General features: G+C 37.0%; 1 protein-coding gene across 2 annotated transcripts in view; it reads right to left on the bottom strand.

The window, feature by feature from the left end:
* Window positions 1–19,216, bottom strand: part of PPP2R5C (protein phosphatase 2 regulatory subunit B'gamma) — a 76,438-nt gene that overhangs the window by 31,792 nt on the left and 25,430 nt on the right. Inside the window, exon 1 of one of the 2 annotated variants that reach the window (XM_014871956.2) lies at window positions 15,503–15,717. The exons of the other annotated variant lie outside the window; for it this stretch is intronic. Coding sequence (XP_014727442.1) covers window positions 15,503–15,596 — 94 coding nt within the window. The 5' untranslated portion in view covers window positions 15,597–15,717. Of the gene's footprint in view, window positions 1–15,502; window positions 15,718–19,216 lie in introns of those variants that run through there. 2 annotated transcript variants of the gene reach the window in all.

Raw genomic sequence — 19,216 nt, 5'->3', positions numbered from 1 at the left:
ATGGGCAGCTAGATTTTTTTCATACAGAAAGATACACAGAAGTTTACAAAGGGGAAGAAGTATGTGCAAAAACAAGGTCATAGAAAAAAAGACAAACTAAAAATCATATGCTGAAAGTAACTGCTGCTTTAATACACTGGTGAAGAGCAGAAGCTGAAGCATGTAGGATGACTCTTGCTTGCAAGTAGACAAAACATCTCATGAAATGTGTAAGCAATCCTAATAAAAGACTAGAATTGTTAATGATTTGGGAAAACAACATTTAATTGTCAAGTAGGGTGCTACCCAGAGGATATCCTTAAATTTACTGGTCACATGGTCCCTCTTCTGCTGGCCAAAAGTATTAGTGCATTTTCAATTTCATGTTCGTTGGCAAAAAAAGCAGCATTAAAGCTTTACTGAAGCTTTGTAAGATGCCCTATATAGTTGTACTTCAAGAAGGGGAGTCTAGTATCTTGCAATGTTCTCTTAAAACACTTCAGTTGACAATACCATAGCAGGATTTTTTTCAAAGAATAAAGAGTTCAGTGCCTGGAGTAAGAGAAATGGAAATTGCCAGACACAAAGGCAGAGGAACTACACAGTATGGAAAGGAGAACATAATCTGTCAAAACATGAGTTTACCAGAACTAATACTTTTTCCAAAACTAGTGATCAAGTCCTTAAAAATGAGAAAAATTAGAACAAAAATAGAAAAAATGTTACCAACGCTGAACTAACATTTGATAAAATTGCATTTAAAACATTTACCTTATTTTCAATTGTTTAATTACCATCCTAATTCAAAGCAAGAAACACTACTCTGGAATTACTTTTATTGTACTTCTATTATGTGACCAATTCTTTATAGTTTTCAGTGATTTTACTGAAATCAGGATGACAATAACACTAATTAAGGATGACAGTCTTCCATTAACAGAATTCTATCCTAACACATGATATTGGAAATAAGTGGAAGTGGGTGGCACATGGAAGAAAGCTTCCAATTCATGCATGGACAAATTTAATTAAAGCTATTTCTTTTAGCAGCATATAAAAATAAACTCAAGGCACACAATAAAGTACTAGAATTATACACAATACATTGTATACTATAAGTCGCAACTCTAGGAGTGGGAGTTTGGCTGCAGATAACTCAAAGCACGCAAATTGTTTAATGGACAGACTGACTAACAAATACATAGAAAATATTGCTGTTTATATGGTTTTATTTATTGAACCCACAGAAACATTTCTTTGCCGAAAGAAATGCTTAGAACAAGAAAAATGACCCCAGTGACCAAAAAGCCACAGGAACATTCATGGAAAAACAAGAGTGCTAGTACTAAACTCAAGAGAGCACCACATAGAAACATTTTAAGTGGCACAGAAGTTCTTCTTTATCTCTCTATTGAAGATAAAGGAATGTACATGTCACTGTTATACAGTGTAATCAACAATACAGGCTTACTCCAAAAGAATTGAGCTGTTACTTTAAAGTCCTTCTCCAACTACCATGTATGAGACCTGTAAACATTCCTGCGTTTTTTAGGGTTTTTTTAAACACTTTAAACATCTCCTATCAGAAACAGGACACTGAAGTGCAGATAAGCCTTTGTCTCAGGTACAACAAGCTCGTGACTCCCAAGCAACTCTTCATCAGTAATTAAAAACATTTTACAGGTACTTAGAGCTTCCACAACGATTACAAGAAAACACTTAACTACTCCAACCAGCTATTATCAAAGTAAAACTGTTTTGCTCAAGGCCAGCTAGAAGGTGAGCTCAGAAGAGTAGGTGGGTGCACAAGGGAAATCTCCAATTTCAGTACGTGGAGAGTGAACCGAGACTTCCAAAGTGTGTCCTTCATCTTCATCAGCTGCCCTGATGCAGCCGCGTGATATTCAGCATCTGTGCAGGTACTCCAGAGACATGGGAATGAGAAACAGCTGCAATTACAGGCTAATGTCCACTCCTCTGCATTCAAGGAACTGAGCTGCTGCCAGAAATACTTTTTGGCTGTTCTTCAGAAACAGAAATTTTTAACTGGAACAAACCCTGCCTTTCATTTCCCTGTATTTGAAGAAATTACACTATTCCTATCTGCCACTGTTTCACATTTTCACCTGAAAAGCTGACACCCAAAATGTAACGGACACACAAATTATAATTACTTTTCTAATACTAAGAGACAATAAGGTTTTAAAACAATACTTAAAATTATAAACATGTGGCACATTTTCTACAAAAATTCAAAAGCAAGTGCCTTTTATTAGATTTTCAAGTAGTTCAATTCTTGCACACTCAGGGAGTACATCTGATTTAAAGATGTCTTCTTTCCATCAAACAAGTTCTGTTTAGTAATAAACATTCAAACTTTATATTTTAATAAAGCAACAGCACTGATATTGTTTCTATGCCAATCTGCAGCCTGGATCAAGCTGTAACTCCACTTACAATTAAAGAGCAATTTCACCTATGACAGCTTGTATATGAAAATAGTCTTAATCATGTGTCCAGCTCCAGGGTCCCTGACACAGGAAGGACAGGGGCCTGCTGGAGTGAGTCCAGAGAAGGGTGATGGAGATGCTCAGAGGACTGGAGCCTCATCTGTGAACACAGGCTGTGGGAGGCTGGGGTTCTTCTGCTTAGAAGAGTAGTCTGGGGAGACCTTATAGCACCTTGCAGTATGTAAAGGGGCTATAAAGGAGCTGGAGAGGGACTTCTTACAAGGGAATGGAGTGATAGGAACAAGGGGTAATGGCTTTAAACTGACAGAGGGCAGGTTTAGTGTAGACATTAGGAAGAAATTCTTTACTGGGAGGGGGGTGAGACGCTGGAACACATTGCACTGAGAATGCCCACCCCTGCAAGTGTTCAAGGCCAGGTTAGATGGGGGTCTGAGTAACCCAGTCTGCTGGAAGGTGTCCCAGCCCACGGCAGGGGGGTTGGAAATGGAAGGTCCAGTTCTTTAAGGTCCCTTCCAATCGAAACCGTTTTATGATATGATTCTATGATACAGAAGTGGGGAGGGGAAGGCAAGAGCAACATGTTGAAATTCATTAAGGTACATAGCATTTAAGATTTTTGGTTTCTAAATAAAGAAATCTCTTGGCTCAATTTTCATTCAAAAGAGCAGCTTTTAATTTGATTATGAGGCTTTTAAAGTAATATATTTTTCCAAGTAATGAAAAAAAAAAGACTGTTAGAATCAAATGACGTATTACCAGACTAATTAAACAGTAATTGAAAAAAAGAAAGAGAGACAGAGGGAAAATAAAAAAGACAACACCTCAAGAATCCTACAGCTTAAGAGAGCCTGAAAGGAATGGGAAGCACATGTTTTGTCAGTCCCAGAGTGAAGCTCAAAGCAGGTGCTTTACAACACTAATCCCCTCTGAAATCTCCTGCCATTGGGGAATCCAGCACTGGTAGCAGCTATCTCCTAAAAAAGATTACACTGTGGTTTTGAGGACAGAGGAACTAAGTAATGACATTTAATTGTCAAAGATTTAAGACGGGAGATTTTAAGGACTGAATAATAACAAAACAGGAAAAAAGGTCTGCTATAATTTTAAACTATTTGGCATAATTTTTACATACTAAACAACCTGAGGCACTGAAATTACTGCCAGTAACTTTATTCCAGGTGTAAATCATAAGTCTAATGATGATAAGAGTAGATCAACAGTGAATGATATGCGCACCAAATTATCTAATGGTTTTTCAAAAGCGGACCAACACCATTCTGAACCAAGCTCTCGTTTTACAAGGAGTTTTATCAGAAGTCAACTGTTTTATTGGAACCATGTGAAATTTTAAAAAACCTTAAGAGGACATTTGTAATCATAATGAAGAGATTTTTAAGAATATTTAAAATATTTAAGAACAGAAAGTGAAAAGTAAAAGTGATAACTGCATAAATATTTTAAAGGCAATGTAGCATAAAGAGGAAAACAGGAATGATTATACAGAAAATGACATGTGAAACAAGCCGAAATGGGTTTGAGCTAATGAAATGGAAATTCTACCTAAAAATTAGGGAGAAAAATGGCAAGGAGGATAATCAAATAGACAATGGAAGAAAAAAGTGTCTTAACAGAGAAAGAGAAACCAGACAAAGAACTCTCAGTAAAGCTTTCTGGCACACATACAGTTAATATGACACCAAATCCCACTTTTAAATACAAAATGCTCAGAGAAAACCCCTCAAATTCATAGACACTAGAGTGTGCTTGAATCCACTCTCAACTTATCCAACACCTTCAAATGTGTTTGAAAACTTCAGAATTGTTTTTAAATATATGTAACAGTCTCTCTGAGAAAATGCACTACCATCGTGAGGCCAGATCTCAGTTATGTTCTGTAACATAACTCAAGTGTATGGTGTAACTCAGAAGAAGATTTGTATTAAGTAAACTGAAGAAACACATAAACCAGAATAAACTCTGCCACTCTGGACACTTGGACGAAGTAAGTATCAGGTAATCAAGCCTAACCATCTGCTATAAGCAAATGTGCTGTTTCCTTAAACACACCCAAACTCCACACACAAACCCCTAATTCTTGTCAGATACTGCTCTGAGTAACTTGTCAATCAATAGTACCTGTCACACATCTATGATGAATACAGTTCAAAGAACTCAAACTGCCAAAATGTTAAATAATTGGTTCCTTCTCCAGAGTCTGTCAGACTGCCTCCCCCTCTCCTCATTCCCTGTACATTTGCTAAACCTGGGGGCTGTTTCTTGCTTTCTGCTGGATGCTTATGAATGCCAAAATTGGTGAATTTAATGATGACACTTAGAATAATCATTAACAGATATCACAAGCTGGGTCTTGTGTAGGCTTAGAAACAGATGACACAATAAATTACAAAGCAGGAAGAAAAGCTCCCCTGGCTTTTCTATGATCAAACTGATGTGTTTCACACTGCAATGCAACTTAAAGTAAATGCCCAGTCCCCATGCAGGAACTCTGGTTAAGCACATCCTTCCTTGTCTGAAGCAAGCATTTATTTTGAAATTAACAAAACTTTACACTAATCTTCCTTAAGGACAACCCTGATTTTGTTTTCTAAAGTCTCCATTCTATTTAAAATTAGAAATAGGAAGAGTAAGTCCTTTTTCATGGGAAGAGCTTAAACAGCACAGGTCACACTGAGCTTGAGATGCAAACTAAGGTCCTGAATAGCTAAATCATCTGAAATTGTCAAGATATGCAGAAGTGTTTTCACCAGAAATCAACAGGGTTTTTGTGGTTTTCTTGAGAGCAACTTCTTAATAGACTTCAGTAGACTGCAAGCCTATTTCTAGTACAGTTTTTTTTGGTACGTATTTGGGGGTTTTTTGGGGGGGAGGGGTGTGTGGTAGGGTTTTTGGTTGGTTGGTTTGGGTTTTTTCTTGTTTGATTGCTTGGGTTTTTTTGGTTTGGCCTTGGTTTTTTTGTATCCACTGAGAAAAAACTCCAATTCAGTGCATAGTTCTGAACAACTCTTTCTTAGTCCCACATCCTGTGAAACTTAGCTGCCTTGTATGAGGGGATACAGGTAAAAAAAAATGATCAAGCAGCACAGAAACAATGATTTGGTAAAAAAAAAATAAAGAAATATATTTAGAACTAGGTCAGCAAATTGCTTAGCAGTCAACATTGGTCATGTTCAAATGCTAAGAGCAATTATGAGCAGTTCTCTGTTAGGAAATAAAAGTTACTTTCCAGTGATGAAAATTTTGATTCAAATAAAGTAAAAAGCCAATTATGTCCACTTAAAAATACATACTTTCAACATCTAAAAAGATTAAAGATAAAATATACCTGCACGTTTGTCAAGAATTAAGTGCATAATGATTTCCCATTTAACCCAAAATTATTCCTGCACAACCCAACATTGTTTTCCTCATATCACATTTGTCAGAAAACATTCACATTTGCTTCAATAAATGTCTTCAGTCTCCACTCAAACTAATCTCCAGTCTACCAAAGGAATTCTAGTAAGAACTGAAAATATACCTATTAGCAATAGTATCCCTATTGCTTAGCTGCCAGAAAAGCTGACACTCTGCTGAAAATTTCCACCACATTTCCACCTCTCTCACACAGGAGAAAGAGTGAACTGCAGTATGGAATACATTTAAATTGGAGCCTCCAAGAATCTGTAAATTTACAGGGCACATACAAGTTGATTGGCTGTATTAGCCATGAATCCAAGACTGACTCCCTACTACATCTCCAGAAGTCCTGGACATGTTAAGGCATCTCACTCCCAGCACATTTTTCAAAATGTTCATTATTTTATTTACATTTTCCCTTTTTAACAGAAGAGTTAACGTGCAAAGAAAGCAACTTGTTCTAATTTCTTCCATTTAACTACAACCTTTAGAATACTTTATTCCTTAAGATACATTAATGATTACTGAGTTCCAACAATATGAAGTGAGAAAAGTTATGCAGCGAAGTATACACTCAAAATTTTGAGAAGATGTGTAATATTCTGATTAAAAAGCCATAAAAATCTTAATTTTGTACTGGGACAAGAACAACTCAATTTTTATAGCATGCAAACAACTTTAAGACATTCCTCAAAAAAAACCTGTGCATCACTTTTTGGATTTTAAGACACTTTATATGGAAGATTAGATGTAATAGGAGCAAGAAGTATAAAAATATTCTGGGAATAGGTTAGAAAAAAGATTCTAGTGTTACGACTAATTTGTTTGGAAATTTTTTTTAAGAAAAACGTATTACACCCAAAGAACAGACATCCCATTTGTTTTTTGTAGACTTTGATAATTTTGTTCAAGTTTTCTTTCCAACATGAATTGAATGAACACAGGACATATTTGAAACATCACTACATTGTTACACATTCACTTCAAATATAAAAGTAATAGCAGAATTTGGTTCTAGAGGCTGTGTGAAGCCACACAGCTGGTAGATTTAATCTAAAATGCAAATTTAAAAGCTTCCATAAAAATCTTTAAAATGAAAAAGTGTTTCAAATTGGTAGGCTTCTACAAATTAGAAAGGTCCCAAATGAACAATTTTTAAATTGCTTTTGAATTTTACATTTAGTATATAATTTTTTCTTTGTGCAACTTAAAAGGAAAACATTTACTTCATAAAATTCAGATTGCTGTCAGTAACAAGAAAAGTTATGAAAATTGACACAAAACTGTCACTTCCACTACTGACAGCAATGCAGAGTCAGATCCCACCCCTAAGTTTAACCATACATTTTATAAAAGAAAACTTAATTGGCAAGTTATAGCAGAAATGGTACCACATGATTTGTATGTGCATTAAGTGGAATTGATTCAAGGATGTGTGGATGTGGCTTTAGAACATCATTTATCTCAGTTCTATCACTTGAGACAGGATGGTGCACACAGAGGGCAGGCACCAGCTCCATGAGACTGCTGAGCCTCTGCTGTCACCTGTACGACGTGTCCACCTCCAGCAGAGGGTTAGAGCATAAAAGCCACCTCCCTCAGATTAACATCTTGTCTGCATATGATGCAAATAACCCTGTATCTTAGATTAAGTAATCTGTGTGGTTTACACTGCAGTTTCAGTAGCTAACTATTTGATAGCACATGGAATTAATTAGCTGATTTTAGAGAAGTCTCAATTAATTGTTAGAAGCTTCAAACAGAAATGGAAATAAAAATTTTCCACAGAAACAGATATTTAATTTTTACCTGAAAATGTATTTTACAGCAACCATCACAAAACAGTATTAATAAAAATCTGAGGGCATCCATTTTTTTGCTTCCTTGAAAGGGCATACACATTACTCCATGAGTCAGTAAAAGTAATTTAAAAATTCCAGCTGACTACCTTCCTATAATTTCATGGTATTTTTAGTTCAACAAAAAGTCCCCTCTAGAGACATCTTACAGTCATGCCTTCAAATATTTTACATGCAGTATGAACACTTAACATCCTCATTGTTTCCAGAAGACAAACCTGTACATACACTCTGCACATTGGCAAAGGATCTATATGAAGGTAAAAACGACCCAACAAAGCCAAGAAAGGGGGAGGGACAGAGAACAAAGAGTAGAAGCAGTAGCAAGGTAAAATACAGCCTCTGATAGAAAGGGATGCATGGTAAGTGGAGAGTTAATAAGTGTGTCACCAAGTTAAAGGCAGCAGGAATAATAACTAAGCAACCTCCTTTACATCTGCTTTTGGTCAAATACTGAACACACTCCCCATGAGTTTCTTTGGTAGATAAATTAAAAAACCATCAGCATATATGCGGCAATGTCTAGATGTCCTTCCAAAAGGATCTAGCAAAACAGTACAAGAAGTAATACAACAACAGAACCATTTGTACCAATATCAGTCCTTTGATAATTCAGGTGATTATCTAATACTAACAAATGAAAATTTTCATAATTTGATATATACAAGAGGCCTAGGTTCATGAAGAATAGAACTGCTGTTTGTCCTTAAGGAAAATAGCCTTGCTTCCCCTTTTTGAGGCAAAACTTTCAGAAAGGAACAGTGGATGGGTTTCAAAGCTAACAATTAAGTGAACAAGTCATTAAGCAATGTTAAAGAGCAGCAGTGGCTCAGAATTTTCCAGGAGAAATTGGAAACTTTTGGCAAGATGGATGACTATGAGCTCCAGGAGTCAGGCCACGTACTAATGGAGTCCAGGTGGCTTGGTAGAAACATAACAGCCCAAACACAAGGCTGATACCTGCTCTCATCCTTTCAGGTTACCAAGTTATAATTGCCTAATGGGGGAGAAAATGGAAGAACAAACATTTTCATCTCCTTTAAATCTCAACTGAGGTTTATCCTTTAGATCAAAACCCAGTAACAACTATGGCCCACAAGCAGGATAGAAGGTATGTGCTGACCAAGGGAAATCCCATTTATTGAATTGGCAGGGCTAAAAAAAGTTTTGAAGGTCTTTTGCATGGAAATATTTCCACATAGGTACAAACAAGCCTTCCATTTTAAAATTTAAATTCACTCAGAGACTGAACACAGTTCATCACTACTATGGAAGCATCTCAGAAGAAAATTAAGATGTCTCCTCTATGTACCTTCCTTCCCAGGAAGACTTTGCTCACAAAAAGGAGCAACTGTACCCTAAATGTTTACTGAATTTAAATGTGCTAAAGAATTGAAGAAAATTAAGATTTAAATAAACATACACGCTCAGACCGATTAAGTTCACCATCCTTAAAATACCTACTTATGTGGAAGGTGCAAGATGCATGTGAAAGTGAAGATTATACTTACACAGAAAATACAGAAGAAATAAACCAATAAGAAATAATAATAAGAAGAAATAATTTTCTGCTGCAGAATATACTAAAAGTAAAAAACCAGTATCATCAAAGATGACTTTGAGACTTTCAGGTATGCTTTTATAATCAGAATAGGCTAGTTTTGGAGTATAATAAAATATTAATACCCCCAAAAAGGCAAACTCAGCACATGTAAAGGAAATTATGCTTGAAATGTATCAAGTTCTTGGAAAGTATTAGAAAGTTGGTAAGTGACAATTATCTTGGGATTTTTATATTTTTAACATAATGTTGTTATAATGCAGGAAGATTACTACAAACACGTAAGGATGTGTTAGAAATGACACTGTTCAACATTTTCATAAACATCACTGAAAATGAATAGCAAGGTCACAGTTTGTTAAAAGCTGTACTCATTGTCAATTCAAACTTGTCAAAAAAGGCTAGAGAAAAATCTCACAGTACTCATCAAATTAATTCAATCCATTAGATCTTTCCAAAAGCTGATAAATGTAAAGAAATGTGGGTGAAATAGCTGCCTGTGTACATTTATTAATTCTTTCTTATTCAGAAGGTATGGACTGCTGCTGAGCTCCTAACTGAAGATTTTGAAATGAATAAAACATCCTTTGAGCATGCCAACGTTTTTAATACTGCATGCAGTTCCAGTTACCCATCTTTAACAGTTTGCTAAAACATGGTAAGAATAATTCAAACCACCATTAACACCAAAAATGGTGAGTTAACAGAAGTGAAAGTACTACTAACAGGCATGCTAGCACCAAGTATTAAAAACTCTGCCTTAGTAATTAAAAAGAAAAGAAGGGGCATAAATAGATTTTACAGTAAAAATATGGCTCTTCGAATTTGAAAAAAAGAGAAACTAACTACGTTTAAATTCATATTGTAGTATTTTTATGTAACAGCAAGATCAGTCATTTTTTGGTCCCACAAGCACCAAAGAATGTCAGAATCAGAGAATAATTTTCACCAGAAGGGACACTTCATTTCTGCTAGTCTAATCCCCCACTACATAAACCCAGCTGCTCTCCAGTCAAAGTATCTCCAATTACAGAGATTTCACAGCCCTTTTGGAATTTTGTTCCAGCTTTTATGGTGAAAATATTTTCACCTTGTGTACAATTGCAATCTCTAATGTTTGCCAAGTCATATTGGTTACATCTCATTCACTCAGTCTGGATCTCTGAGAAGAGCATGGCTCTGTGCTCTAAACTTCCCAGCAGTTAGTCAAGGATCAAATCTCCCCTTAACCTTCCTTCCTTTAGACCAAACAAATCCAGTTCTTTCAACCTCCTTTGTACATCATGAGGTGAATGGTTACTGTTCTGTGTGTTGAGTTTGGTCTGTACTACTTCTGAAAGGAGAGCTTTGGGCTCTGCTTCCCATTTAATTACAAAATGGGTAATTCTTTATTCTTCTTTTAGCTCAGACAATTCCTGCAAAGCAACGGTCCAACAACAGTTTTTAGCAACTGTGGTTAGACAGAAGTATTTTCAGGTCAATTATTTTTCAAGACAAACACAATGGATTCTTTCTAAAATGAAAGTGCCAAGCTTTTCTCCTATATAAATTGCCCAACTAAACAATGATCTTCCACCACCTTTTAGGAACATGCAAATTTCTATCTAAGTACACAGATATTTGCATCACAGCAATGCTACCACTGACATTTTTTGCCCTGTAGAACACTATGAAAAGGTGGAATCTCAACTACCTTCCATGATCCCTCACTCAAGATGAACAAGCAATACATAGAAAAAAACGACATCACATCATCTGTGAAAAAAGTCAAAGCATCTTCCACAAAATCTAAAGTAATTTAAATAATGACAAGTCACATCTGTCGAAAAACATTTGCTGCCCTAGAAGGAAGAGGAGAAGGATGGACAATGAGATATTTGAAACATGTTTTGGCCTACAGGAAGCATCAGTTTGAGTTAACACAGTATCAGGGTGTTCTCACCCTTCTTCCCACACAACTTTCAGTATGTGTTGCAAAACATTTTGAAAATAATTTTTGAAAAACATGAACAGACATTACCAGCTCCAGCCAGTCAGCTTAGTTGCTTAAAGTAAGCTTTACATTCTAATTCTGCCCTTGTAGATCAGTTTTATATGCATTTTGTTCAAAACAGGTGTCTTGAGTTCATGAAAACATTGGCATCTAGGCTATTTCTATGCTCTGACAAAACAATATTAAGGGATTTTTCTTATCAACACTGAACTGTATTCCTAATGAAAAACATCTGCTCCCCTCTGAGTATTCATATTCTGCCTACAGAACAAATTACTATTATTTTCTACCTGTTACTACACTCTTTGCAACAGTCATGGTTTTGAACACTCAACAGTAAATATGAACTGGTAACTCTGAAGTCTAGTGACAAAGATTTACTGTTTGTCTAATCCATGCAGCTTTTACAACTACTTTCTCTGCTTAAAGTGCTGAGATGGAAATCAAAATGTTTCCTTTCCCCAAGCCTCACCTTGTTTATGTGGCTCATCCTGTCAGGGTCTTGAATGCACTTCCATCACCCTGGGTGTTTAGCTGCCAGAAGGCTCCATAAAGAAGGATACATCCTGAAAACACCATCCAGATCTGCTTCCCTCCTTACTGTAAAAATGCTAAATTCATAATGCCTAATAGCACTCTGTGCTGTCTTAGTATCATCCTAACTGCAAATGGCCTGTTGATGCACAAGGATCCTAAAGGAGCTCTCCATGCAGATATCCCACAATGAGCTCTTTTAGCTACATTTGTTTCGCAAGGTCAAGTCTCTGCCCAAGATCACAAACCACACTAGTTATCCTAAGGCTGTGACTGAAATTGTAATTTTCCTGGGAGCTTTATATCATTCCAATACAACTAAGTTTTCAGTACATGATGACAATCAGTGACAACTCAAAGGATAACGTTCAGCTACCTTTGTACTCCAGAAAGACCAATGCAGCAGTAACGTAACTCAGATGCCCATGAGAGCCTGTTGCTGACCAGATTCACTCCCCCATCAGGCCAATCACTCTCACTGAGCCAATGTTTTCAGCAGAAGCAGATAAAGTACAGCAATGGTGCCACACTACTTGCATTTAGCGTGGATTAAGCTCTTTTGGTGGTTGTTATTTTCCAGCAATGGGTCCAAAGTCACCTGGGTTTCTGATTTCTACACACTGCTCTTGAACAACTGCCAACACTCTTACGGTTGTGACAAAGGGCAGTCTCACAGTACCTGAATGAAGAAAGGAGAGCAGCTATACTGACACTGAGCAGGGTCAGCAGACAGTCCCGTGGTTGCTGAACAAGTGCTCCGTGGAGAGGGACACCAAGCTGAGTAGTCAACACCCCGGGATCCAGATCAGCGAGGCACATGACAGGACAACCACACAGCTGCAACCCAGGCAACAACCAAGGCCACAGGCCTGAGCCTAAAGACAGCTCCCGAATCAAAGGGGAACCCCAGCAAGATTCACAGTTCTTTCCAAGCAGTCTGACTCAGGATTACATGGCTGCACCATACACAAGATGAATTTGAGTACCGGCAGCAAAATGAACTGCTGGAGGACGGAGTATTTGTGGCCGTGACACCTCCTATCCTACAAGTACCTACTGTTCCTTCCTTCGGTGATGTTAGAGATACCAGTGTCAGCAATGGTAGCGAATAAAATTCCAACATTCTTATTTCATATTCACAAGACTTTAAAATAACTTTAAAAAAACACTTGCATGTGTTTTTCCAATTGTGTTGTTTAGGTAAAGCTGTAAGCAACCCAGACAACAAGGTTCAGGATGCACAGGAGAAAAGTTCTGATCTGGCATGACATCATCGCTTGCTAAAAATTTCCTTTTCATTCTGCAAACACTACATATTTCATATGATCCAGGTACAGAAAGTGCTTTGGAATTAACTTTAAAAATAAGATTGCATTTTTTATTTTCAAAGAAGTACTAACAGTCCACAAGGCTTCACATATTTTCTAGAAGTAAGACTGAGTTCAAATATGGTAGCTACATAATCTCAAAATCTTAAAAATTTTATGGAACTGGTGTTTAAGAAATATTTTTTCTATTTCAACGAACTATATCTATGAGAAATACCCAAGGGGCTTATGTCCCTACCCCGTGTCCTTGGTCTTGAAGTTTTAGCTCTTACAGTTGCCAAGAGGAACAATTCTACTAGAAATTTTATCCTATAATACAACAGATGATGTAAATGGAAAACTGTAAAAGCAGCATGCATTGGGACAAACAGTAATAACGTATTATTAACCTTCAGAATTACCACCTAATTTTTACTGCCACTAATTTTGCATATATTGCTCTGATAGGCTTAATTTTGGAAGCATCAGCACACCTGGTGACATGTACACACAAAAACCCCAAGGAACTTCTGTACACATGGATACATGAAAGAGATGCTTTGCTCTCCCAGTGTTAAGAAACTCCTCTGGGCTATAATACCAGAGACCCATTTTATTTCCTGCCACCTGAAAAATGAAAAACAAACAATCTCCCAGTTATTCTGAGAAGAAAGTCTACTCTCACATAATCCACTGAAAAACTGCCACCAAACAGAAAAAAAACATAACACCCCAAAAAGACCTAAAGCACAAAACCCTTCTACCTCTTCTTTACTACTGTATTATTCACTGCACCAAAAACGTATGTCTTGGGAAAGTAAATTTCAGAACAGTTTCTCAAAATCCATGGTTTCCACAATTATATATTACATCGGAGAACAGGCAGGATAAGAAGTTCAATGATAAGAACCTTGTTACCATACTGGGACAAAGGATTAAGGACAATCATTCTGATTTCAACCTTGGTTTGTTTCCCTAACTTGCATCTTAAAAAGATGGCGCTTTTCCCCTTCCAAAAGGCAGCATCTAGCTGAAAATTAAGATGATTTGTACACAGTGAAAAGCAAAGGCTTATCCACCGGTCACGCAGTTCCATTTAAAATTCTTTGACAACAAGCATATTCCCTATTTGAAATCAAACGAATTTTACTGCATTTTCTCCCCAGTCAAAGATCAAAATTAGTTTTCTAGAATTCATCCATTGCCACTTCAGAAATAGAAGGTTATGGCTCTTTTAAAAGGAAGAGAGAAATCATGATTTTTAAATAGCTGAACACTCATGCTCCTACTTAAAAGAACAGCCTGCTGAACAGTTGAGGTTTATAAACTTCAAAAACAAAATTTTTTCAGTGTATGAAGTATTAATGAAAAAAAAATTCTTCCCAGTACTAACATCTAGCCTACGCCAGTGAAAGCTGAGAAGCAAAGGTAATTAGGAACGGTATCAGATATGTTTCCTGCGTATAGATACCATTGTTTAAGGTGTGCTCATCCTAGCTAATACATGTTCTGCCTTCATAAAAAGTTCTAAACCAGAACCACCCTAAGGCAGATATTAAAAAAAAGCACTGGCTGCTTACGAGCCAGTTAAAAAAAAACACCAAAAGCCCTCAACACAATGCAAAATTTTACTAAGTAAAAAATACAGAACAAGAGATACATACTCAATATTGTGCAGTAGTGTCACACCAACATGTATTTTCAAATTATATAAAATGCAATTTGCAATACATTCATTCTCTAGACCCAAAAGAACATATTTGGTGAAGGACGGAACATTCAGAACTGCATAACACGACAGGCACATAAGAGCTTGCTTGTTAAAGCCAAACCGCATCTCTTCTAGGAAATGCCTTCTAAATACATAAAGGATATTTTCATAGTAAGTGTCACATCTCTTCCCCTCCTTCCTCTCCGACACTTCCAATTCTTTTAAGAGCTGCAGTGTACTTTAAGGGAGCTCTCTCTGAACAATTTAAACAAATAAACGCTTTGAAGCACACCAAAGGTTTGTCCTTATTCTTCAGAAACGCTGTAGGGATAACTTGGCTCTTCCCTCCCCCCCTCAGTAGCTTTCTGGGGTAGTGACTTCACATCCTTTGACATCAGCACAGCTTGGAAGGGGGATGGGAGAGTTACGGCAGAAAGCTGTAAAACCTGCTTTTAACTATGTATGCAATGCCTCCACGAATTCTTAAATGTTCCCCAAACACAATTAATAGAAAATGACTTTTGCTTTCCGCCGGTTGTACTGCGGCTGTAACAAACCGAGAGGGACTGAGCTACAAAGGACTTCCTGCTCCCCTTCTCCGAGCTCCACAATAGCCATTTATTCGCTCGTCAGAGGGTCGCGATTCACTCTCACACGCACAATAACTCACCTCTAATATGCAAAAGGGCCACGGGCTGGAACGGCCCATTGGAATTGGCTGCGTCAACCACCATCCTGCTGCCAGCTCTGTTACATGTCAACATCTAGGCTCCAGCAGGCACGACACTGTATTCCTTAAGGCAAGAAACCAGCCTCCATTTTAGTTAAAAAAAAAAGACAGAAACTGAAGCGCTCTGCAGCTGGAGGGAACTGGCTGGGGAGTGATGTCAGCGGGCGGGAGGAGCCCCATTGGCCGACGGCAGCAACTTCAAATGACACCGAGGAGGCCGCGAATGAGCGCGGCCCGTGCGGGGCTCCCCCCGCGCCCGCGCCGGCCCCGGCCCCGGGCCGCCCGCGGCAGGGGCGGAGCGGCTGCGGAGATGACGGGTCTGCCGCGGTGGGTTTGGGTTTTTTTATTATTACAAGGATGATCTCATTGCTGCTGTTGTACCCCCGCCCCCTCGATAATATTCAGTAGCACCTGCTAGGAAGAGCGCATGCAGTTTTATTTTTCCTCTCTCCCTAGCCTTTCCTTCAGTACGGTTTCCCAGGATTATAAACCAACGTGCAATTTAACCGTGGAAAAACACAACATGAGGGCAACATCTACAACTTTAGCTTTCGAGGGCCATAACAAAAGGTAGCTAGTTCACAGTAAAATTGGATTATTATTGGTGATTTAGAAATATAAAACCTTATAAGCATTCCATGAACTGTTTTACCACTGGTTACTAGTGTGTATATTACGAATAAAATTACATATATATGACAAGCAGCAGATGAAAACCACGTTTCATGCTGAATAAGTCTTTTAATCTAGAAATGGACCTGGATACTTTTAGCAGTCTAGAAATGGATCTGCCTTCAGTTTACGTTAATGTTCCTAAATTTCGATATTGCAAAATACTGGTTTTCCTTTCTAAAGAGATCAGTAATTATTTATAACTTTTTAAACTATTACTGAAAAGTAAAGGAAAGGACTAAGAAGCAATATATACACATATGGAAGCAGTTTTGCTGCAAAATCTGAGAAGTACAATAAAAACACAGCATAACAATTTTTGAACTTGTTAGTTCGATTATTTAAGGTATTTACATCAAAACTGTGAGCAACCTTTCTTTCGTCATATGAGACTTGCACATTCATTTTTAAAATGTGCTATTTGAAGGACCATTTTGTTTGCTGGGAGGGATGTTCAGAGAAACTGGTACTGTTACTTGTTACTTGTGCTGTTTCCAAAACTGTCCTTCTCCCCAAATACTATATACCACATACTACTGCAAGTGAGTATGTAGCTTACTTAATCTATGACACTGTCCTAATTTATATCTGCTCAAAAAAGAAAAAAACCCAAAAGGTGCACATCAGAAGACACTTTTCCATTAGTAATTTGCTGATGAAAATTTGAAATAAAAACAAATTAGAGGGCATATATGTACCTGGTTAGAAAAATTACATCACACTACAATAATACACTGTGAGTTAGAGCTGTACTGTATATTACTCATTGGTGAAGGGAAAAGACTAACTGGGATGTAAAAAAGAATATCATCCATAAGCCACACAAAGAAATCAATTGGATTTACTGATTGCTGACAAGGCCCAATTTGAAGTAGTACATCCTGGCTGTAAACCTGATGAGAAAGCCCAAAGACAACAAATCTTTAAAATTTTACTTAGTTTACCAAAAAAAACCAAACCAAACTCCTCTGTTTGATGTGGTATGTGGGTTGTTTGTTTGTTGGTTTGTTTGTTTTTAAACAGAAGGGACTTGACTGAGAATATCCAACTACTTTAAAGAGTAATTATGGAGGTGGAAGGAATTAATTTTTCTACATTCACTACAAACAGTAAATGCATCCAACCTCAAAGATTAGGTTAGAAATTAAATTGAATCCTCTCACAATAAGCACACTGAAAAGAAATAAAAGACTGCAAAATTTCTAGTAATTTAAAAAATAACCAAACATAATGTGTGACATAAACATAGTTGATCCTGCTTTTGACAACATCAAAACGAATCACAGGAACTTTTTAGACCTTTTCTCTAAGACTACAGAGATTCAAATCCTTTGTCCTTACAATGTAGGCAAAACCAGAGAAGGTGTAGCCTCCAAAACTTCATGGTTTTTATCTATATATCCCTTGAGTATATCTTAGAATCAAAGAATCATCAAGGTTGGAGCAGACCTTTAAAATCACTAAGTTCAACATGAATTTTAGCCATGTAAAACAAAAAGCTACCATCGAGATATGCCTTTAAAAAAACTAGATTGAAAAATAGAACCAAGACTGACCTCTAACATTTTTTTCTACAAGACTTTGATGGCTGAAGGAAAAAACTAAATAGCTTGGGCAATTTTTTAAAGTATTTTCACATGCAGGATCTTGTAGCAAATTCTGTTTCTTTTCCTGATCTTAAAGCAGAATCAGATTATTTTATAATAATAAACCACAGTATGAAGTGGCAAAAACTAGGTTTAAAATTCCTGTTTATCTGGTAACCATATATTTAAGAACAGCTGCTCTATCACTCCTGTCTACTCAGGTCTTTGCTTTAATGGTCAGCTGCTGCTTCTGTCTCTCTGAAACTCCTTGCAAAGACTAAATGGCCAGGAATGCTATCCCTGTGGTCACGGACACAATCTAACAACAGAGCAAAAAGGGAATATTACTTACAGTGCCATTTCCTAATTTATACATAAGCATGATTTTCATAGTTGGAAGTTCATTAGCAAATTTTAGGTAATGGTTTAAGAGTCAAGCCCCTAGAAAATTCTTCATTAGAGAGTAAATGTGACATTCACATAGCCAGCAGTCCTATTGGCAGAACACTCAATCATATTCAGTAAGTCTTCTCTTGCAAAAGTGTTCTCATTTCTTCTTTTTTCTGCTGGACTCTGATAGGTCGGAGTCCAGCACTTAAAAAAAAACCCTGAAAAACTGGTTAAAACACCCATAAACCAGTGTATTTCTGATGTAATTCTGGCAGGGCATTAGTGAAGCTGAAGTACTTTGGTCTTCATAAGACCTTTTGCTGGTTAACAACATCTGCAGTCTTCTCACCATTGTACAGATTGAGAGTACATTTTGCTTATAAGGTTTGTATACCTTCCCTTTGTTTCAGTCTTAAAATATTTGATTTGCCACCAAAGGAAAATATTTACTTAAGTTGAATTATTTTTAGCAACTTCATTTGGGAAAAAATTGCAAAGAAAATTGAGTTAGGAATTGACTTCCTAATGGAAGGGGAAGAATATTAGTGCAAGTGGAGCAGAGCTAATGAATATCAATGAGAGGAAGAAGAGCTTACTTTAACAAATTTATGAAGACATTTCTGTTGCAAGAAAATGAAAAACAGTATTAGCTTCAGCTATCCACTTTTAGAATTAAATGAACAAAAAACCCATATTGACAACATAGTGAAACTGTATCTATTACAGGTTTCCTCTGAACCCTGCTCATCACTTCTAACTTTCCAATGATGGAAATAAAGGAAAAATCTGATAAAGTTCTCAGGATATAATTGTGTAACTTTTTAGAATTATAGAATGGTTTTGGTTGGAAGGGACCTTAAAGATAATTTAGTTAGGATCCAGCATTATAGCTGATGAATACTCTTTGCACTTGGAGGCTATGTACCACTTTTTCAAAAACAAACACTTCATTTAGGTTATTGATTTAAAAAACAACCATTCACCCCGCTTCTCACCCCCCCACAAC

Source organism: Sturnus vulgaris, chromosome 6 (assembly GCF_052056855.1).
Source record: "Sturnus vulgaris isolate bStuVul1 chromosome 6, bStuVul1.hap1, whole genome shotgun sequence".
Classification (NCBI taxonomy): domain Eukaryota; kingdom Metazoa; phylum Chordata; class Aves; order Passeriformes; family Sturnidae; genus Sturnus; species Sturnus vulgaris.
The sequence above is the reverse complement of the archived record's forward strand: the minus strand, read 5'-3'. Positions and strand labels throughout refer to the sequence as shown.